Raw genomic sequence first — 15,488 nt, 5'->3', positions numbered from 1 at the left:
CATATTCTTGGAAAATCAATTTCATTACCATTATGCACATTCTAGTTTCTCTGTTTCCTCAACAGATAGGTATTAGTTCTTCATATTTGTATCATTTATTTTCTAGAACAATCTTATTATATCCAATGAAGTCAAATCAATTTACACAAACAAACATGTATAGTTGTGGAATGGTATAAAGAAAAGGGCCATAGAGAATCAAAAAGATTAAAGTTTGTTGTTTCTGTGAGCTAGAAGTTAATTCTCAAACTAAATGCACACATCAACATTTGTTTCTCTAAATAAGGGTTTTGTAATTTATCCATTGAAGGTAAGATATTATAACCAAACGCATAATGTGAAATAGAAATAGAGAAAGGACGAAAAAAGGAAATTACTAAACGAAACAATCTATCTTTAAAAAGTGGTTGGATGCCCCTTCACCTTATAATAACTCAACCTTTGCTGAGGGTGAGTTTTGAAGTAAAAAGTCCACCAATTTGGCAGGTATCGATGAAGGTCGGAATGCTTTTATTTTCAGTGACTTCAAGTTACACAACAAAGAAGGGAGCTTAACCTTCAATAAATCAGGAAATAATAAAAGATCCTATAGGCAAACAAGAAGTATTAGGATTAGTTGCAAGTCATATTTTTGATAAAATTTATAAATACAATCTAAAAAGCAGCAGCAATGTTAAAATATAAAGTACCGTAAGAAGTTTTAAATTGATGGTCAATGATTCGATATTAGCAAATTCAACCAGCCAGTTGACTAGAATTGGGGGTTTCTTCCAAAATCCCACAGAACTCCTTAAATGAATATTTACACGTTTGATAGAAGAGAGAAGACTCTTGCTTCCAAAAAGTTTTAAACTATAATCACCACCACTATAATCAAAGGTATGAATAGTTGGAGCATATAACTCGATTCCAAAAGAGGTTCTGAAACCGGTCGTAGAATCAGAATCATGCATACATATAGTTAAGTTGACAAGCTTAGTACTTGAAATGCGAAGGTTTTGTGCATCCAGAAGTGCACATTGGTCAACGATCAAAGTACTCAACATGTTAAATGCGGAAAAGGGGTCGACACAACCATCACTTGTGCTGCTACGAAAGGTAAGGTACTTTAGAGACAAAGTGGTTAATGCTGGGAAATTGAGAGAATTTGGAAATATTTGTGTCGAGGCAATGTTAAGCGAACTACAAGAAAGATGAAGGGACGTTAAAGTGTGCGATGAAAAGAAGCACAATGGAAGGTGTTGAATAGTAACATAATTAATTTCAAAGTGTTGGACATTGTGGGAAAAAGCATATTCTATAATCTTTTGGTATAGGCTAATCCCTGTATAATAATTGTAGTGCAAACAGAGAGCACGAATAGCTGTTGAGTGATCACGAAGAGAGAAAATCTGAGACAGAAATTGATCGAAATTTGTGCAGCTTCTAAAGTTTGACCAACTTAACGCAAGGGTTGGAAGAGTCTTCCAGAGATTGATCCATCTTTTGGATAAAATACAAGTTTGAACTGCCTCTTTGGCATTCAAAAAGGAGAGTATGTGAAGGAGAACACAATCGGATAAATAGCTGATAAAGTCCTCTTCATTTTTGTTGTCGTTCTTAAGTTGCCTGTTGCGTCTCACCATTGTTGTCTGAGAAATTAAATTGATTAGGGAAAAAACTAACTATTAAATAAAACATAGAAATATTAGTCTGCCCCAAATTGTGTGTAAATTTTTTGTTTTTTAAGAATCAAGAAATGTAACCCTAACAAACAAACATATAGAACGAGGGGGGAATACCTTTGTAAGCACGCTGTAAACCTAATTTGATGTGAACACGCTGCCTCTCACGAGTGCAATGGCATTTTGAAGCATGCATTTGATTTATTAGGGTTGTGTAACTAAATGGGCTTGGCCATCTTCTTATATATCCTTTATTATAAAACCTAGACTTGCTTGGCTATCATGTTTGCCCTAATCCTCCCTACTTTGCCCTAATTCCCTAGCTTTTTTTCCTCCTAAACATGTACTAATTGCTCGAGTAATCTCATCCGTTCAAGCACTTGATCACATCCGTTTATTCAAACTTGAAAAAAGTTCTCTCACTTCGTTAATGCAATTGAATACGTATTAAAGCATAATCAAGTCGATCAACATTCCCCTACACTAATTGCTAATCAGAAATAACTAATTCCCCTACACTAATTGCTAATCAGAAATAACATAAACATCCCTTAGAAAGTGACAATTGAAAATGTTTCACGCATACATTTTTTACTGTTTCACGCATACACTAATTCCTATCACATTATTGTACTGACATTTCAATGTTTCACGCATGCATTTTTTACACAATAATGTGCTATCCGATATAGAGTGATAGGAAGATATGTGTTTCAAGGTGAAATTTCCCTCGAATTTTACCACTAAAGTATGCACTAATCACTCTACCAATTACTACCTATTAAAAACAATTATGACCTACTTATTTCAAATATTAACACGTATCAAGGTTGATTCGATTTTGAATATTAATTATTATGTACTATTAATGGCAATTAAGAACGTAGTTGATGGCTTGAAAACGTCGTTAATGGCAATTAAAAACTTTTAAGTCGCATATTTTTGTATAGGAATTACTTTTAATTGCTTTTATGCATTATGCACCAATCACTCTACCAATTACTACCTATTAAAAGCAATTAACTACGTACTTATTTCAAAAATTAACACGTATCAAGGTTGATTCGATTTTGAATAGTAATTATTATGTACTGTTAAAGGAAAAACGTAGCTAATGGCTTGAAAACGTCGTTAATGACAATTAAAAACTTTTAAGTCGCATATTTTTGTATTGGAATTACTTTTAATTGCTTTTATGCATTATGCACCAATCACTCTACCAATTACTACCTATTAAAAGCAATTAACTACGTACTTATTTCAAAAATTAACACGTATGAAGGTTGATTCAATTTTGAATAGTAATTATTACGTACTGTTAAAGGCAATTAAGAACGTAGTTAATGGCTTGAAAACGTCGTTAATGACAATTAAAAACTTGAAAGTCGCATATTTTCGTATAGGAATTACTTTTAATTACTTTTATGCATTATGCACTAACCACTCTACCAATTACTACCTATTAAAAGCAATTGTGACGTACTTATTTCAAAAAATAACACGTATCAAGGTTGATTCGATTTTGAATAGTAATTATGACGTAGTGTTAATGGCAATTAAAAACTTTTGAATAGTAATTATTACCAATAGAAGACTATGATTAATCACATTTGAAACTAACGAAGAGAATTGTCAATTACCTATTTAAATACCACTTAGTTGTGCTAATACAATCATTCTTGACTTTAAGCAAATTTAAGCAAATATAACTCTTTCTTGCACTTGCTAATATGGCAAACATTTTCACCCCCATTTCAGCTGTGACAGGTGGAAAGAAAGATTTGAAGTTGATTGTCTGTGTGGCCCATATATGGCTGATCCCTGATAAGGAAAATCCAGACGATATCATCTTCATGAACATGATATTGGTTGATGAGAATGTATATTATATAAATCGATTGTATAAATAAATGATCATTTTTTCAAGTTGCCACTACGATAACATATACTATGGTTTATGTTAATGACATGTTATTTTTTGTTTAGCGAGGACGGATCCATGTCACTGTTCATAAGTTCCCGGTGCCAACGATTCAAGGAATGGTTGAAGAAGGAGGAACATATAAGCTAGAGAATGTCATGGTAGGATTTAATGAGGGGAATTACAAACTCTTGCCACACAAGCACAAACTAATATGGAATTGGTGTAAGGCTTGGATCAAGTTTCAGAGAAGTCAATTTTTGTTTGTTTTATTTGTAATGACTATTAACAAGAATTACTTTAAGAGATGGATTGAATACGTAAAAAAAAAAAGTTGATGATAACCAATGATGAATGTGAAAATACTAATGTCACTTCAAATGTCGTTTTTATAGTATTTCGTAATGTATGATAACTAATGTAAAATGTACGGTTTTCAAACTATATTAATGTCAAGATGATATGATTAATGTAATACATTTTTATCATGTGAATATTTCATATTTTTTTTTTATTATGATATAACTTATCTCTATTATATATATTTGCACTATTTTATTTTGATAGTACACATGACATCCTTATATTGAAAGGTGCATTTAATGTTTTGTGTAATTGGTACATATTATGTGATTTGTGCAAGACTTATGTAATTAACATGATTATGCAAGTTGACTAAAAGGCTTATAATGACAAAAAAATAAATGGAATATTTTATTCAAATTATTTTTGCTATTTAATGTGTTACTAATTTCATTACTAAATTAATGGCATAATTGATGTGACTTACTTGCTTCTTTTTTCCTATAAATATTGTTTGTCCGTCTCAAACATCTTCACATCATTTAGAATTCATACTAAAATTTTAAAATTATTCTCAAAATCTCTCTTTTATTTTAGTGAAACACTTTTCTTCTTAACATATTTTTTTCATCACTCTAATTTCAAAAATTGATTCAATTTATGATATTACTCCACTACATGTTGTATATATCCATGTATTTTGTTCAAATTCACATATTCATCCTATGATACCCTCGAGTTCTAAGGGCTCATGACAAGATATGTACCAATTACATGTTGGTACATAATTCTTAATTATCATCCAATCAAATTGTAATCGACACATCATCATATTAAGTTAGCCAGTCTTGAGTTTTTTTTCTATATATAGTCAATTTGTCTTTCATCATTTGTATATGCATCTTCCTTTCGTACAAATTGTTTATAATATCATTTATTTGAAATGCAAATATTTCTACCTCCTGACCAATTCAATTTTATTGATTTCATTATTATCAAATTGATTTAGGCACCTTTTTTTTTCCTTCCGAATTTTGATTCCCTTTTATAGGTTTAGCTGTCGGCTCTGTTAATTTTAGGGTTTTCATCCCCATATATATATTTACACCTTTTGAAAAAGTTTGCTTCACGTTTTAATGAATTTCATTATTTTTCTATTAATTTGAAGCGACGTAATTGAAAGACGTTTTGAATCAGATTTCTTCATTCCAAAACTATTTTTTTTTGCAACTATTAATAATGAGAGATATGTGAAAGGCATGTCAATGTTTTGTTCTTCCAACGTTGAAGTTGTGCATATAAAAGAGAATTCTTCCTTAAAAAAAACAGAGAATTCTCAAGTATTTTTGGGTTACATATTAGTTGATAGTTCTCAAGATATTATATTTTTATCTTACATTTTTGTGGTGCAAACTATTCATGTATGTTGTAGAACAAGACAGACCCCTGCGAAAATGTAGAAAATTTATTTTAGTTATTTTTTTTAATGAATTTTATCTAAACCTCACTATTTTCTTTATTATTTTCATTTGCTCCTATTCAAAAGAACTGATTTAATTTATTAAGTTTTTTCGTTTCTATTGTCAATCACTCATTTTCACTAAACATGGCGTTGATATATATTATTTCACATAAATTATTTTAACATCAAATCTCATCCATTCATTTCATTTGATAAATTAGTTCACATGCATCAAATACTCTTTATCACCTAATCAAGCATTCCATTTTTATCTCCCGATATTTATTTATTTCTGCCATCAACACATACTCAAACTTCTTTGTTAATTTTTTGACAAATTGCATGATAAAACACATACTTATGGTTGTTTGAGTCACTCATCAACATCGATAATATTTATTTGCCTTTATTTCATACCCATATTTTTTTATTTATTTTAAAATTATATTAAAAAAAAGACAACAATCTCGGCTAAACTATCAATATCTCTATCCGTATCCTTATCTACATCTACAATCTACATCTACATCTACAATATAAACAAGTGAAACCATTTTCATTCAAAAGTACATGTGGCATGTTATAGTCTCATTCTAATTAATGTCAGGCTAATTAATGCTAGAAAAATTCAAATTTCCATTATATGGTATATGCTTAGCACTTGGTATTTCAGTCTCAACACATACTTCCATATACTGCCTCTATTTTAAGAAATCATTCGATTTATTATTATGATCAAAATGATATCTAGAAATTTAATTGCCTGATATCAAATCAAACAAGAAACTGCCCATAAAAAAATAAAACAAGAAACTATCAACTGCCAATTAATGAAATTAAATTCAAATTATTCAACACTTATAACAGTCCTAAAAAAGAATGTTGACAATTGGTCTAATTCAAGACTATCGTTGAATTGTTTCTCACCTATTAAAATCAAATTAAAACCAAAATAAAATAGTGAAAGGTAATGATTCTTTTTGTCACAAAAAGGAAATAAAATAGCTCAGATCTTTATCTCCCATCCTATTCTCATCACTATTACTATTTTTCAAAAATGGTTTTGAGAACGGTAAGAAGATCAAGAACACCTTTAGTTCCTACAATTTCATCAAATTTTATTGTTGATTGCATCAGATTGTTCCCCTTCATCATGGTTTGTGACCATGGTTTAGGATTTTATTGCTAATAGTTGGATTTTTAGCTGTACAGGAGAAAATAAGAGGGAGAATGTTAGTTATCAAATAATTTGTTGAGAAATTGATTTTGAAGCTGAAGAAAGGCATAAACGAAAGGGATCTTGAATCTTCTCTCATGATTTATATTTTGTTCCAATTCTCTCATGATTTATATTTTGTTTCAAATAATTGTCTACTATATATCATTTTTGAAAATGCTTCATTTGAGACATTATTTTCATTATATAACGATATGATCTTATTCATTAAATTTCTTTTGCTATTAATGTAACATATTTATTTTCCCATATATTTGTTTGCGGATGACCATATTGCTACTCAATGTTCCTCAAATTTACAAAGAACTTATCGGATTTATAACTAAAGTATATCTCAGTTTAATCGACTTTAATTCCTTCCAGTTTGGTTGTGTTTCTTCTAATTGGGAGGAAACTCAACATTATTGAAATTTCTTTTATCAGTTTTGTTTACAATGTGTTCATTATTTTGCAGAGACCTTTATAATATTGAGAACAAAGTAGTTTCCTATCTATATATTCAGTTCAAGGTCGCGCATCCTATATTAATTGTCAGGGCCAAACTTTAGTTTTTTTGGTAATTTGTCATTTACTTATTTTATACCACGAATCATATGTAATAAGTGTGTATTTTAGTCTTTTTAAGGCTTTTGTTTATTTTTCTTCTTTGTGTTGTTTGGATTAGTGTTACATTATAAGAATTTTGAATTAGGGTTTCATTTTTCTTTGTTGCAGCTTCTCTTCTGGATTCTTAAGTTTCTTTTTTGACATATTCTAGATTCTTACGTTGCAAAAGTTTTTCTGAATTTTATTACTATGATTATTTCTGAATTTTGCTAAAAAAAAAATCTAAATTTTTATTGCAACTTTATTTCTGAATTATGTGTTCTCACGGAATTTCATATATTTTATTTTCAGTATTAAATAAATACAAACATTTGAAGAAAAAAAAATTCCTCTTTTATTTATTTTGAGGGAATTCCTCTTTTATTTAAATGCAGTTTTGGTCGAACCAAACCGTACACCATCGATTCAGTTTGGTTCGTTTTCACTTTTAAAAAATGATAAAACCCAAACCTCATTTGACTTTGAAGAGCATGTAAATGGTAATTTAAAAAAATCATTATAACAATCAATATTTTGAATAAAACACGTTTACTCAATAATATAAGTATTGTACTACCTCTCATACAAACAAAGTTGTAAAGAGTGTATATACACATTAATCAAAATATATCTATTTTAAAAGGGGCACTAGCCAACAAATGTGTATTTTTTTTATCTTAATTTTAAACCGAACCTCCACTAGATAGAACTAGAAAATTAGGTGTAGAACATATACAGTGGTTAGACCTATGGGTTTTTAGATGCAATATTGCATATGTTAAAGCAACTGAAAGTAATAACTTCTTATTGAAAACAACTATTATTTATTAAAAAACTACACATTTAATATAAAATGCACAACAATTATTTATTACTAAGACCCATTTAATATTTTTTGAAGTGTTGAGTTTGAGAGATTTTTTATTTTTTTAGTTAAATGGGGTTCAATTATGAACCAGTTGCATCACTTTATAAATGCATAAATAAAAGGAAACAAGAACAAAAGGAGTTGGGGGATGGACCAAAACCTTCTCAATAAAGCTAAGCAAAAAGCTGAGGGGCAAACACCAAACCAAGAAAAAAGTAAATAACAAGAAAATAAAAAGTAAAGAAAACCAAAAGAAAAATAAAAGGAACGAACTAAGAGAAAGTCCTTGAGTTATTCTGGTAACATATATACTCCTAGAGTTTGAAAGATTAAATCTTATTAAGTATTAATTACAAGAGCAAGTGACATGTACATAGAGACTCATTTAAGCAACCAAAAGGAGAGGTCCATTGTGGATACTCTAACAATCGATTAACTTATTGATGAAAATTTTTGGTCGAAAATAATACAAAATAAATGCTTGCTGAAATTATCAATTTTTAAATATTATTGTTATTATTATTAATAATAATAAATATTGATTTTTAATGTTTATTAGATATACAAATTAAATGTATCAATTAAGTTTGGTAACTAATTTTATATTTGATATTTTTTCGAGTTATCATGAAATTGGTATAAAGCTTACATCACCGCTTAGCAGCGACTAATCTTAGTTGGAAAACCTGTGGGATACATAAGACGAGTTCTCTCATCTCAGCCGAATATTTTCCATACACATGAGGCAGAAATTGAACTGCTATCCACATACTTACGAGGCTCTAATCTATTATCAATTTGACCATTTTTTCCTAGGGTCATAGCTTACATGTTAATTCCAGGTGTTCGTACAACCGGTTCATCCTTCAATATTCCATTGAAAATCAATGAAGCATTGATACATGGATTTGAAAAGAAAATACGAGACCTTAAAATTGATATGAAGGCAGCAGAGAGAATCAAACACGAGACCTTAAAAGTAGTCCCAGGCCAAAACAAGTGGGTTAGATCAAGCTTATTCATTGTGTTCCCTTATTGACATTGTTTATCCAAATAATTTGGAAAATATATAGATCTCCAAAAAAATCAAGAGCGAGGGATACTTGCTCAAACTTTGGACCCATTTGAGTACTTTAACAATATTATTCTATCGTTGTTTCCAGAAAACGAGAAGGAAAATATTAGCTTTGATTTGGTTTGTCAATCTGACCAAAATAAAAAGCTACAAAGCAAATGGTATTCAATTGAGTTCTTGAATGATATTAACAGTTGCATATTTCAAACCACAAATTAAGATTTAAAGTTGGATGTCCAATAATATTGATGAGGAACATATACCAAGGTATTGTGTTTCAAAATGAGAAACCCCACATCTTCATCCAAAACCTTAAGACAATATGTATATTACTCATCTCATTTATATGTTCATAAATATCAAATCTTGCTGGCAATATAGAATTTTTACTCACACATGACAAATTAGCATTTCTCCCTTAAACGTGAGACTCTCTATGTCTATGATATGATGAAATAGTCAAATAAGGCCAGAGGCACAACATGGTAAAAAAGGTGGCTTGGTGGTGGTTTCATAGAGATGTGTTTTTTTTTTCTCATTTATTTTATGAGAAGAGAGAAATTAAATTAGAAAAATTATTCGAACTAGAAAGAAATGACAAGGAAAACGAGTGAGTTGTGGGTAGTTTTATGAGTTTGTTGAAGGAGTTGGATATTATTGAGTAATTATTCTACCAAAAATATTAGACTCATTATAAATGTCACATCAATTTAAAATGTACAATAAACATGTATTTTTCAACTCAGCATAACACATAAACGTTTTTCCTTTGTCATATCCCACTAAAGACTAAAAGTGAAGGAACTTAAAATAATAGAGGTTAAATAAAAAAAAGTTATCGCCTTGACAAATAAAAATTGCATGAAAGCGAACGACTTCCAAAATATAATATTTAACATAAAAAAATTAAACAAATGACATTCAAAAGCTAACAAAACAAATCATCATAATTTCGGGACTGCAAGTGTAACCTACATTGGGTTGTATCTTTGCATTAGGCTAAAAGAAACTAGACAAATGATATCGACACCACAATTTCTCCCAAATTATTTAGGCACACGTTTGTGAGTCATCTCACTTATATCTTATTCAATATCTACTATTCCTTTCATTGTAGAACTTTAACTCTTATTTTACACGATAACATATCTCCCTCAAGTGTGACATTCTCTTTGTCCGTAATTACGTGACATAGCCAAATAAGGTCAAACCGATGTACAACATGATCAAAAAGGTAGATTAATGGTAATTTACTAAAAGTGTGTTTTTGTTCCTTTATTTCATGAGAAGAGATCAAAGAAATTAGAAGATGAAAAATAAATTTGAGATTGAGAGAACTGATACAGGTTAAAAAAAATAAGAATTGTGTATTTTGTTCATGAGGTTATAAAGAACGAAGTAAGTTGCAAGTGATTTTATGAAATTGTTGAAGGAGTTGAGGATTTTTGTGTAATTAATTTACCAAAAAGTTAGATTGCGTTAAAAAAACTAATTTACCAAAAAGTTAGATTCGGGTAAAAAAACGCAACAACATATAAAGAATTTACTAAGCACATATTTTGTTAACTCAGCATAACACTTAAGTGTTTATCTATGGTTAAATTCCACCAAAGATCAAAGGATAAGGAATTTAATATCTTAGAGATTGATTAAAAAATATTGCATGAAAGTGAACAACACCCAAAAACATAAATTTGATATAAAAATTAAATAATTGGCATCCCAAAACTAACAAAACCGTTTATTGTAATGTTGAGAGTTCTAAGGGTGTCTACAGTAGGTTGGACTATCACATTAGGCTAAGTGAAACCACACAATTGTGATTGACATCACATCATTATCCAAAACCTTAAGGCATTAGGTGTATTGGTCATCTTACTTATATGTTTCTCAACGTCTAATTTGGCATCCAATAATGTGGAACTTTAAGTCACAATTTACACATGAACATATATCTCTAAAGTGTGAGACTCAATGCGTCTGTAATTTGTTGATAGTCAAATAAGGTTAGGCGAAGGCACAACATGGTTAAAAAAAATGGATTAATGGTGTTTTTGCGGAGGGAAGTTTGTGTTCCCATCTTTCATGAAACCAGAGAAATAAATTTAGCAACAATAAAATTAAATTAGAATATGAAAATAAATTTGAACATGAAAGAAATGATAAGGGAAAAAAATAGTGCGTGTTTTGTCCATGGAAGTATCGAAAATATAGTGAGTTACTGACAATTTTATGGGTCAGTTAAAAAGTGTTGGAAATTTAAGAGTAAATATTTCACCAAAAAATAGACTCGGTTAAAAAAACGCCACATCTTTATAAAATGTTTAATAATCATGTACTTTTTCAATTCAGCATAACACATTTGTATTTTTCCATTCGCATGTTCGTTCACCCAAAGACCAAATATGGAGGTATTTGATATAATATTGATTGGATAAAAAAATTGTATGAAAGTAAATGACATCCAAAAACTTATACTTGATATAAAAAGTTAAACAAATGAAATTCAAAAACTAAAATAAAAAATAATTTAATGTTTAGAGTTCTGAGGGAGTCTACAATGGGTTGGACCATCACATTTGACTATGAGAAACTCCACAAGTGATATGGACATCACATCTTTGCGTAAAATCTTAAGACATTAGGTATATTGTTCTTCTTGCTTATATGTTACTCAATGTATATTATTGCACACAAGTTTAACTCACATATGAAACATAAACATCTCTCCCTTAAGCGTGAGACTATTATGTATGTGATCTGGTGAGATATCACATAAGGTCAGAGACACGACATGGTAAAAAAAAGTGGGTTGGCGGCAGTTTCATAGAGGGGTGTTTGTTTCTTTCTTTCATGAGAAGAGATAAAGCAAATTATAAAAGAAAAGAAGATTAAAAATGAATTTGAACTTGATAGAAATGAAAAGAGAAAAAAAAAATAAGGAGTGTGCGTTTTATTCATGAGAGCATAGGAAACATAATGAATTGCTGGTGATTTTATGGATTTGTTGAAGAAGTTGAATATTACTGGGCAATTATGCTACCAAGATATTAGATTTATTGAAAATATGTACATCTATTTAAAATGTCTAACGAATATGTATTTTGTCAACTCATCATACATATACATTTTTCCATTGCAAGATCCCATGAAATACCATAAGTGAAGGAACTTGAAATGACAAAGGTTGTTTTTTTTTTTTATGCATGAAAGCTAATCACATTCAAAAACTAAAATTTAAGATGAAAAATTAAACAAATGACACTCAAAAAATAACGGAACAAATCATCACATTAGGCTAGGATCCTACAATGGATTGTATTATCACATTAAGCTAAGATCAATCACAGAAGTGAGATTCACATCCTATCTTCTTTCAAAGTCTTAAGGCATTATGTATATGAGTCATTTCACTTATATGTTTCTCACATCTACTCTTGCATACAATACGGAATTTGAACTCACACTTGAGACATTAACATCTCTCCATTAAGTGTTAGGATCTTTGTGTCTGTAGTCCACCACCAAGAACAACTCTCGATCCCCCACAACGTCGAACCCGGATGTGATACCACCGTTGGGCTTTTTGTGGGAGTCTACGTTGATGTAGATCGACAATTTGGATAAAGAGAAACCACACAAGTGATAATGATACAACCAAAACTCCATCTAAAATTTTAAGTAACACCTGATACATCACAATATTCCCTCCATCAAATATAACGACATTCTAGCCCGTGCTTGGCACAGGTGTCCATGCTAGTTCGTACATATTTTAGTAGGTAGGACCCGTGCGGAGCACGGGTCGATGGTCTAGTAAAAGTTAACCCGGGTGATTATTTAAGCCCTAATTTTAACCTAAAACATAAACTAACTTTTACTGTATTACCCCTGACCTATTTTGAGACCCCATACAATCTTCTTATATATAAAAGTTAACACGGGTGATTATTTTAGCCCTAATTTTAACCTAAAACCTAAGCTAACTTTTACTGTATTACCCCTGACCCTGACCTATTTTGAGACCCCATACATCTTCTTATATATCTTAATATATAATACTAAGGTTCCCAATGCATGCTCATTATGAAACCCTAAACCTAAACCTAATCTGCCTTTTTTGAGAGGTTTAAAAAATCTTTCTGAAAAGAGTCTCTGCAGGGAGTTGAACTCGCAACTCATAGCCTCTATCCAAGCACTTTAACCACTTGACCAGTAGCTGTTTTAGTGTTATAATATCGCTTCCATTAATACATTATGATTGAAATGAATGAATAGCATATCATGAACAAACCAACAATGAATTAATACAGCAGTTGATATCAACAATTAAAAAGAATACACAAGGTCAAGTAATACAAGGCACAATTAACTTTTAATTTGATGTATGCTTTTTGTTTCATTTTACGTTATACCTCCTTCACACATTCTTTACATGTTTATTATGGATTATGGATGGATGGATTCATTTCTATCACAACCTTTGAACTGCTTTTTTTTTTATTCCGTAACTCATTTTTTAATTATGACCATACACTCACTCATTATATATACAACCACTAATATGATCTCAATATTTTTAGTTTCTACATTGAAAACATTGTGTATAAATATGTGATTTTGTGCATCATATTTTGGGTTTTGTTCATCATCACTTTCAAGTAACAATTGGATAGTTTATCTTCAATTTTGTATTGTTGTTTTTCCACTCACTTTTACTCTTCATCTTTTGATTATCAAAGTCTAAAACAAGAGTGTTCTATTTGTGGATTGGAGTTTGCAATAGGACAAGTTTTAGGTGGCTACATGAGGAGACATAGAGCTTCAAATATGAAAGGAAATAACAATATTCACAATTCTAATAATACTATGTGGTGGTAGTAGTCTTGATTCGCTGCAAAAGATGAAAGCTAGAAACCAGTGAGTTTTGGTGTTAGATTTGGATTTGAATCCATTTTTCAATATTTCTTGGTATTAATTATATGACGATTTATTCATTAGTGTAAGTACAATTTTTCTCTTATCTCTTGATTATTAACTGGTTTCTATGATATGATAATTGATAGGGAGTCAAGTTACTCTTAGATTGATCAAATAGTTAAGCTTCAAATGTTTATTAGTCTATTTTTCGAACTTTCTTTTATATATTTTTTTATTCCTTAATGTGTATGTGGATTTTTGATTTTTTTTGTGAATTAGGATAAATGATGCTTCTATTTTTTATTTTGTTGCATCATTGATGGTGAGGAAGAAGCTTATTAAAAATGGTTGTTTATCGTCACTTTCTCCATGAAACTATTGGATGATTCCTCTTCAATTTGGTGTTATAGTTTTTCTTCTCTTTTTTACTCTTTATTTTTTGGCTATTAATTAATACAAATTGATAATATAAATAAGGGGTATATTTATAAATAATACTATTTTTTTATAAAGGTGAAGACAAGTGTCTACCATTTTTTCGTACAAAAATAATAATAAACATATTACTCCAAGTATAATGATAGAGATAAACATTGTGTATGTGTAATTAAGATAAAGATAGATAAAATTGAGATGAATAAAGAATAGTGCCTCTAAAAACAATATATAGAGAAGGTTAAAGGATATGATCCAAGTTACACATCTATCTCTCTATCTTCTATATATTTATATATCTTTGAATTTGTACATCTAAAAAAAATTTACACTATTAATTAACAACTTGACTTTCCAATTATCTTTGAAGAATTAAAGAATTAATTAATTATGAAATTGAATAGTTTCCTCCACTATTGAAAAAAAAAAAGGAACTTCCCATTCCGCATGTCACACAAAATGAAAGAAGAAAACAAAGACTTACTTGACAGTTAGTACTATACTAGCATGGACACCCGTGCCAAGCACGGGCTAGAATTTCGTCAAACTTAAGGGAGATAATATTGTGATGTAGCAAAAGTCGGTTAAAGTTCAACATTAGATGAAAGAGTGCAGGTTGAACATCAACAGAGTGAAAAACTCATACTTAAGCCTTAAATTTTTTGATGAAATTGTAGTCTCATTTTCGCTGTGTGGTTGCCCTTTCTCCGATGTGTCGATCCACATTAGTGTTGACTCATCCAAAAAGTCCAATTGTGGTATGATATCCTGGTTCAACGTTGTAGGGGAACGGGAGTGTTCAAGGTGGTGGATCACGAACACGGAGAGTCTGACACTTAATGGAGAGATGTTAATGTGTTAAGTGTAAGTTAAAATTTCACATTGTATGAAAGAGTAGATGTGAGCAACATATAAATTAATATGATCGATGTCGTAATGCCTTGAGACTTTGGATGAAGGTGTGATGTTAATCTCACTCGTGTGATTGCTCTTAGCCTAATGTGATCATACAACTCAA

At 30.2% G+C, this 15,488-nt stretch overlaps 1 protein-coding gene and 1 long non-coding RNA gene across 2 annotated transcripts; one reads left to right on the top strand and one right to left on the bottom strand.

The window, feature by feature from the left end:
• Positions 1 to 424: 424 nt before the first annotated feature.
• Positions 425 to 1,634, bottom strand: LOC146934971 (F-box/LRR-repeat protein 13-like). Its single transcript, XM_085757579.1, has 2 exons — positions 690 to 1,634; positions 425 to 586 (listed from the first exon to the last, which is right to left on the bottom strand). Exons 1-2 carry the CDS (start codon positions 1,623 to 1,625, stop codon positions 425 to 427), a joined length of 1,098 nt encoding a protein of 365 aa, XP_085613705.1. The 5' UTR covers positions 1,626 to 1,634.
• An 11,865-nt stretch (positions 1,635 to 13,499) lies between these two features.
• LOC146934970 (uncharacterized) lies at positions 13,500 to 14,432 on the top strand. Its single transcript, XR_015033059.1, has 2 exons — positions 13,500 to 14,035; positions 14,315 to 14,432. It is a non-coding gene; the product is annotated as an uncharacterized LOC146934970 (long non-coding RNA).
• Positions 14,433 to 15,488: the final 1,056 nt, after the last annotated feature.

The sequence above is a fragment of the Medicago sativa genome, chromosome 3, assembly GCF_051527215.1.
Source record: "Medicago sativa cultivar Bolivia chromosome 3, Bolivia_mono, whole genome shotgun sequence".
Classification (NCBI taxonomy): Eukaryota; Viridiplantae; Streptophyta; class Magnoliopsida; order Fabales; family Fabaceae; genus Medicago; species Medicago sativa.
The sequence above is the reverse complement of the archived record's forward strand: the minus strand, read 5'-3'. Positions and strand labels throughout refer to the sequence as shown.

Bases quoted from the DNA above. Each gene is read 5' to 3' on its own strand.
- LOC146934971 (XM_085757579.1), bottom strand. From the start codon at position 1,625: ATGGTGAGACGCAACAGGCAACTTAAGAACGACAACAAAAATGAAGAG. The intron at 587-689 runs GTACTTTATATT...GTTTGCCTATAG, and splicing joins TCAATTTAAAACTTCTTACG to GATCTTTTATTATTTCCTGA.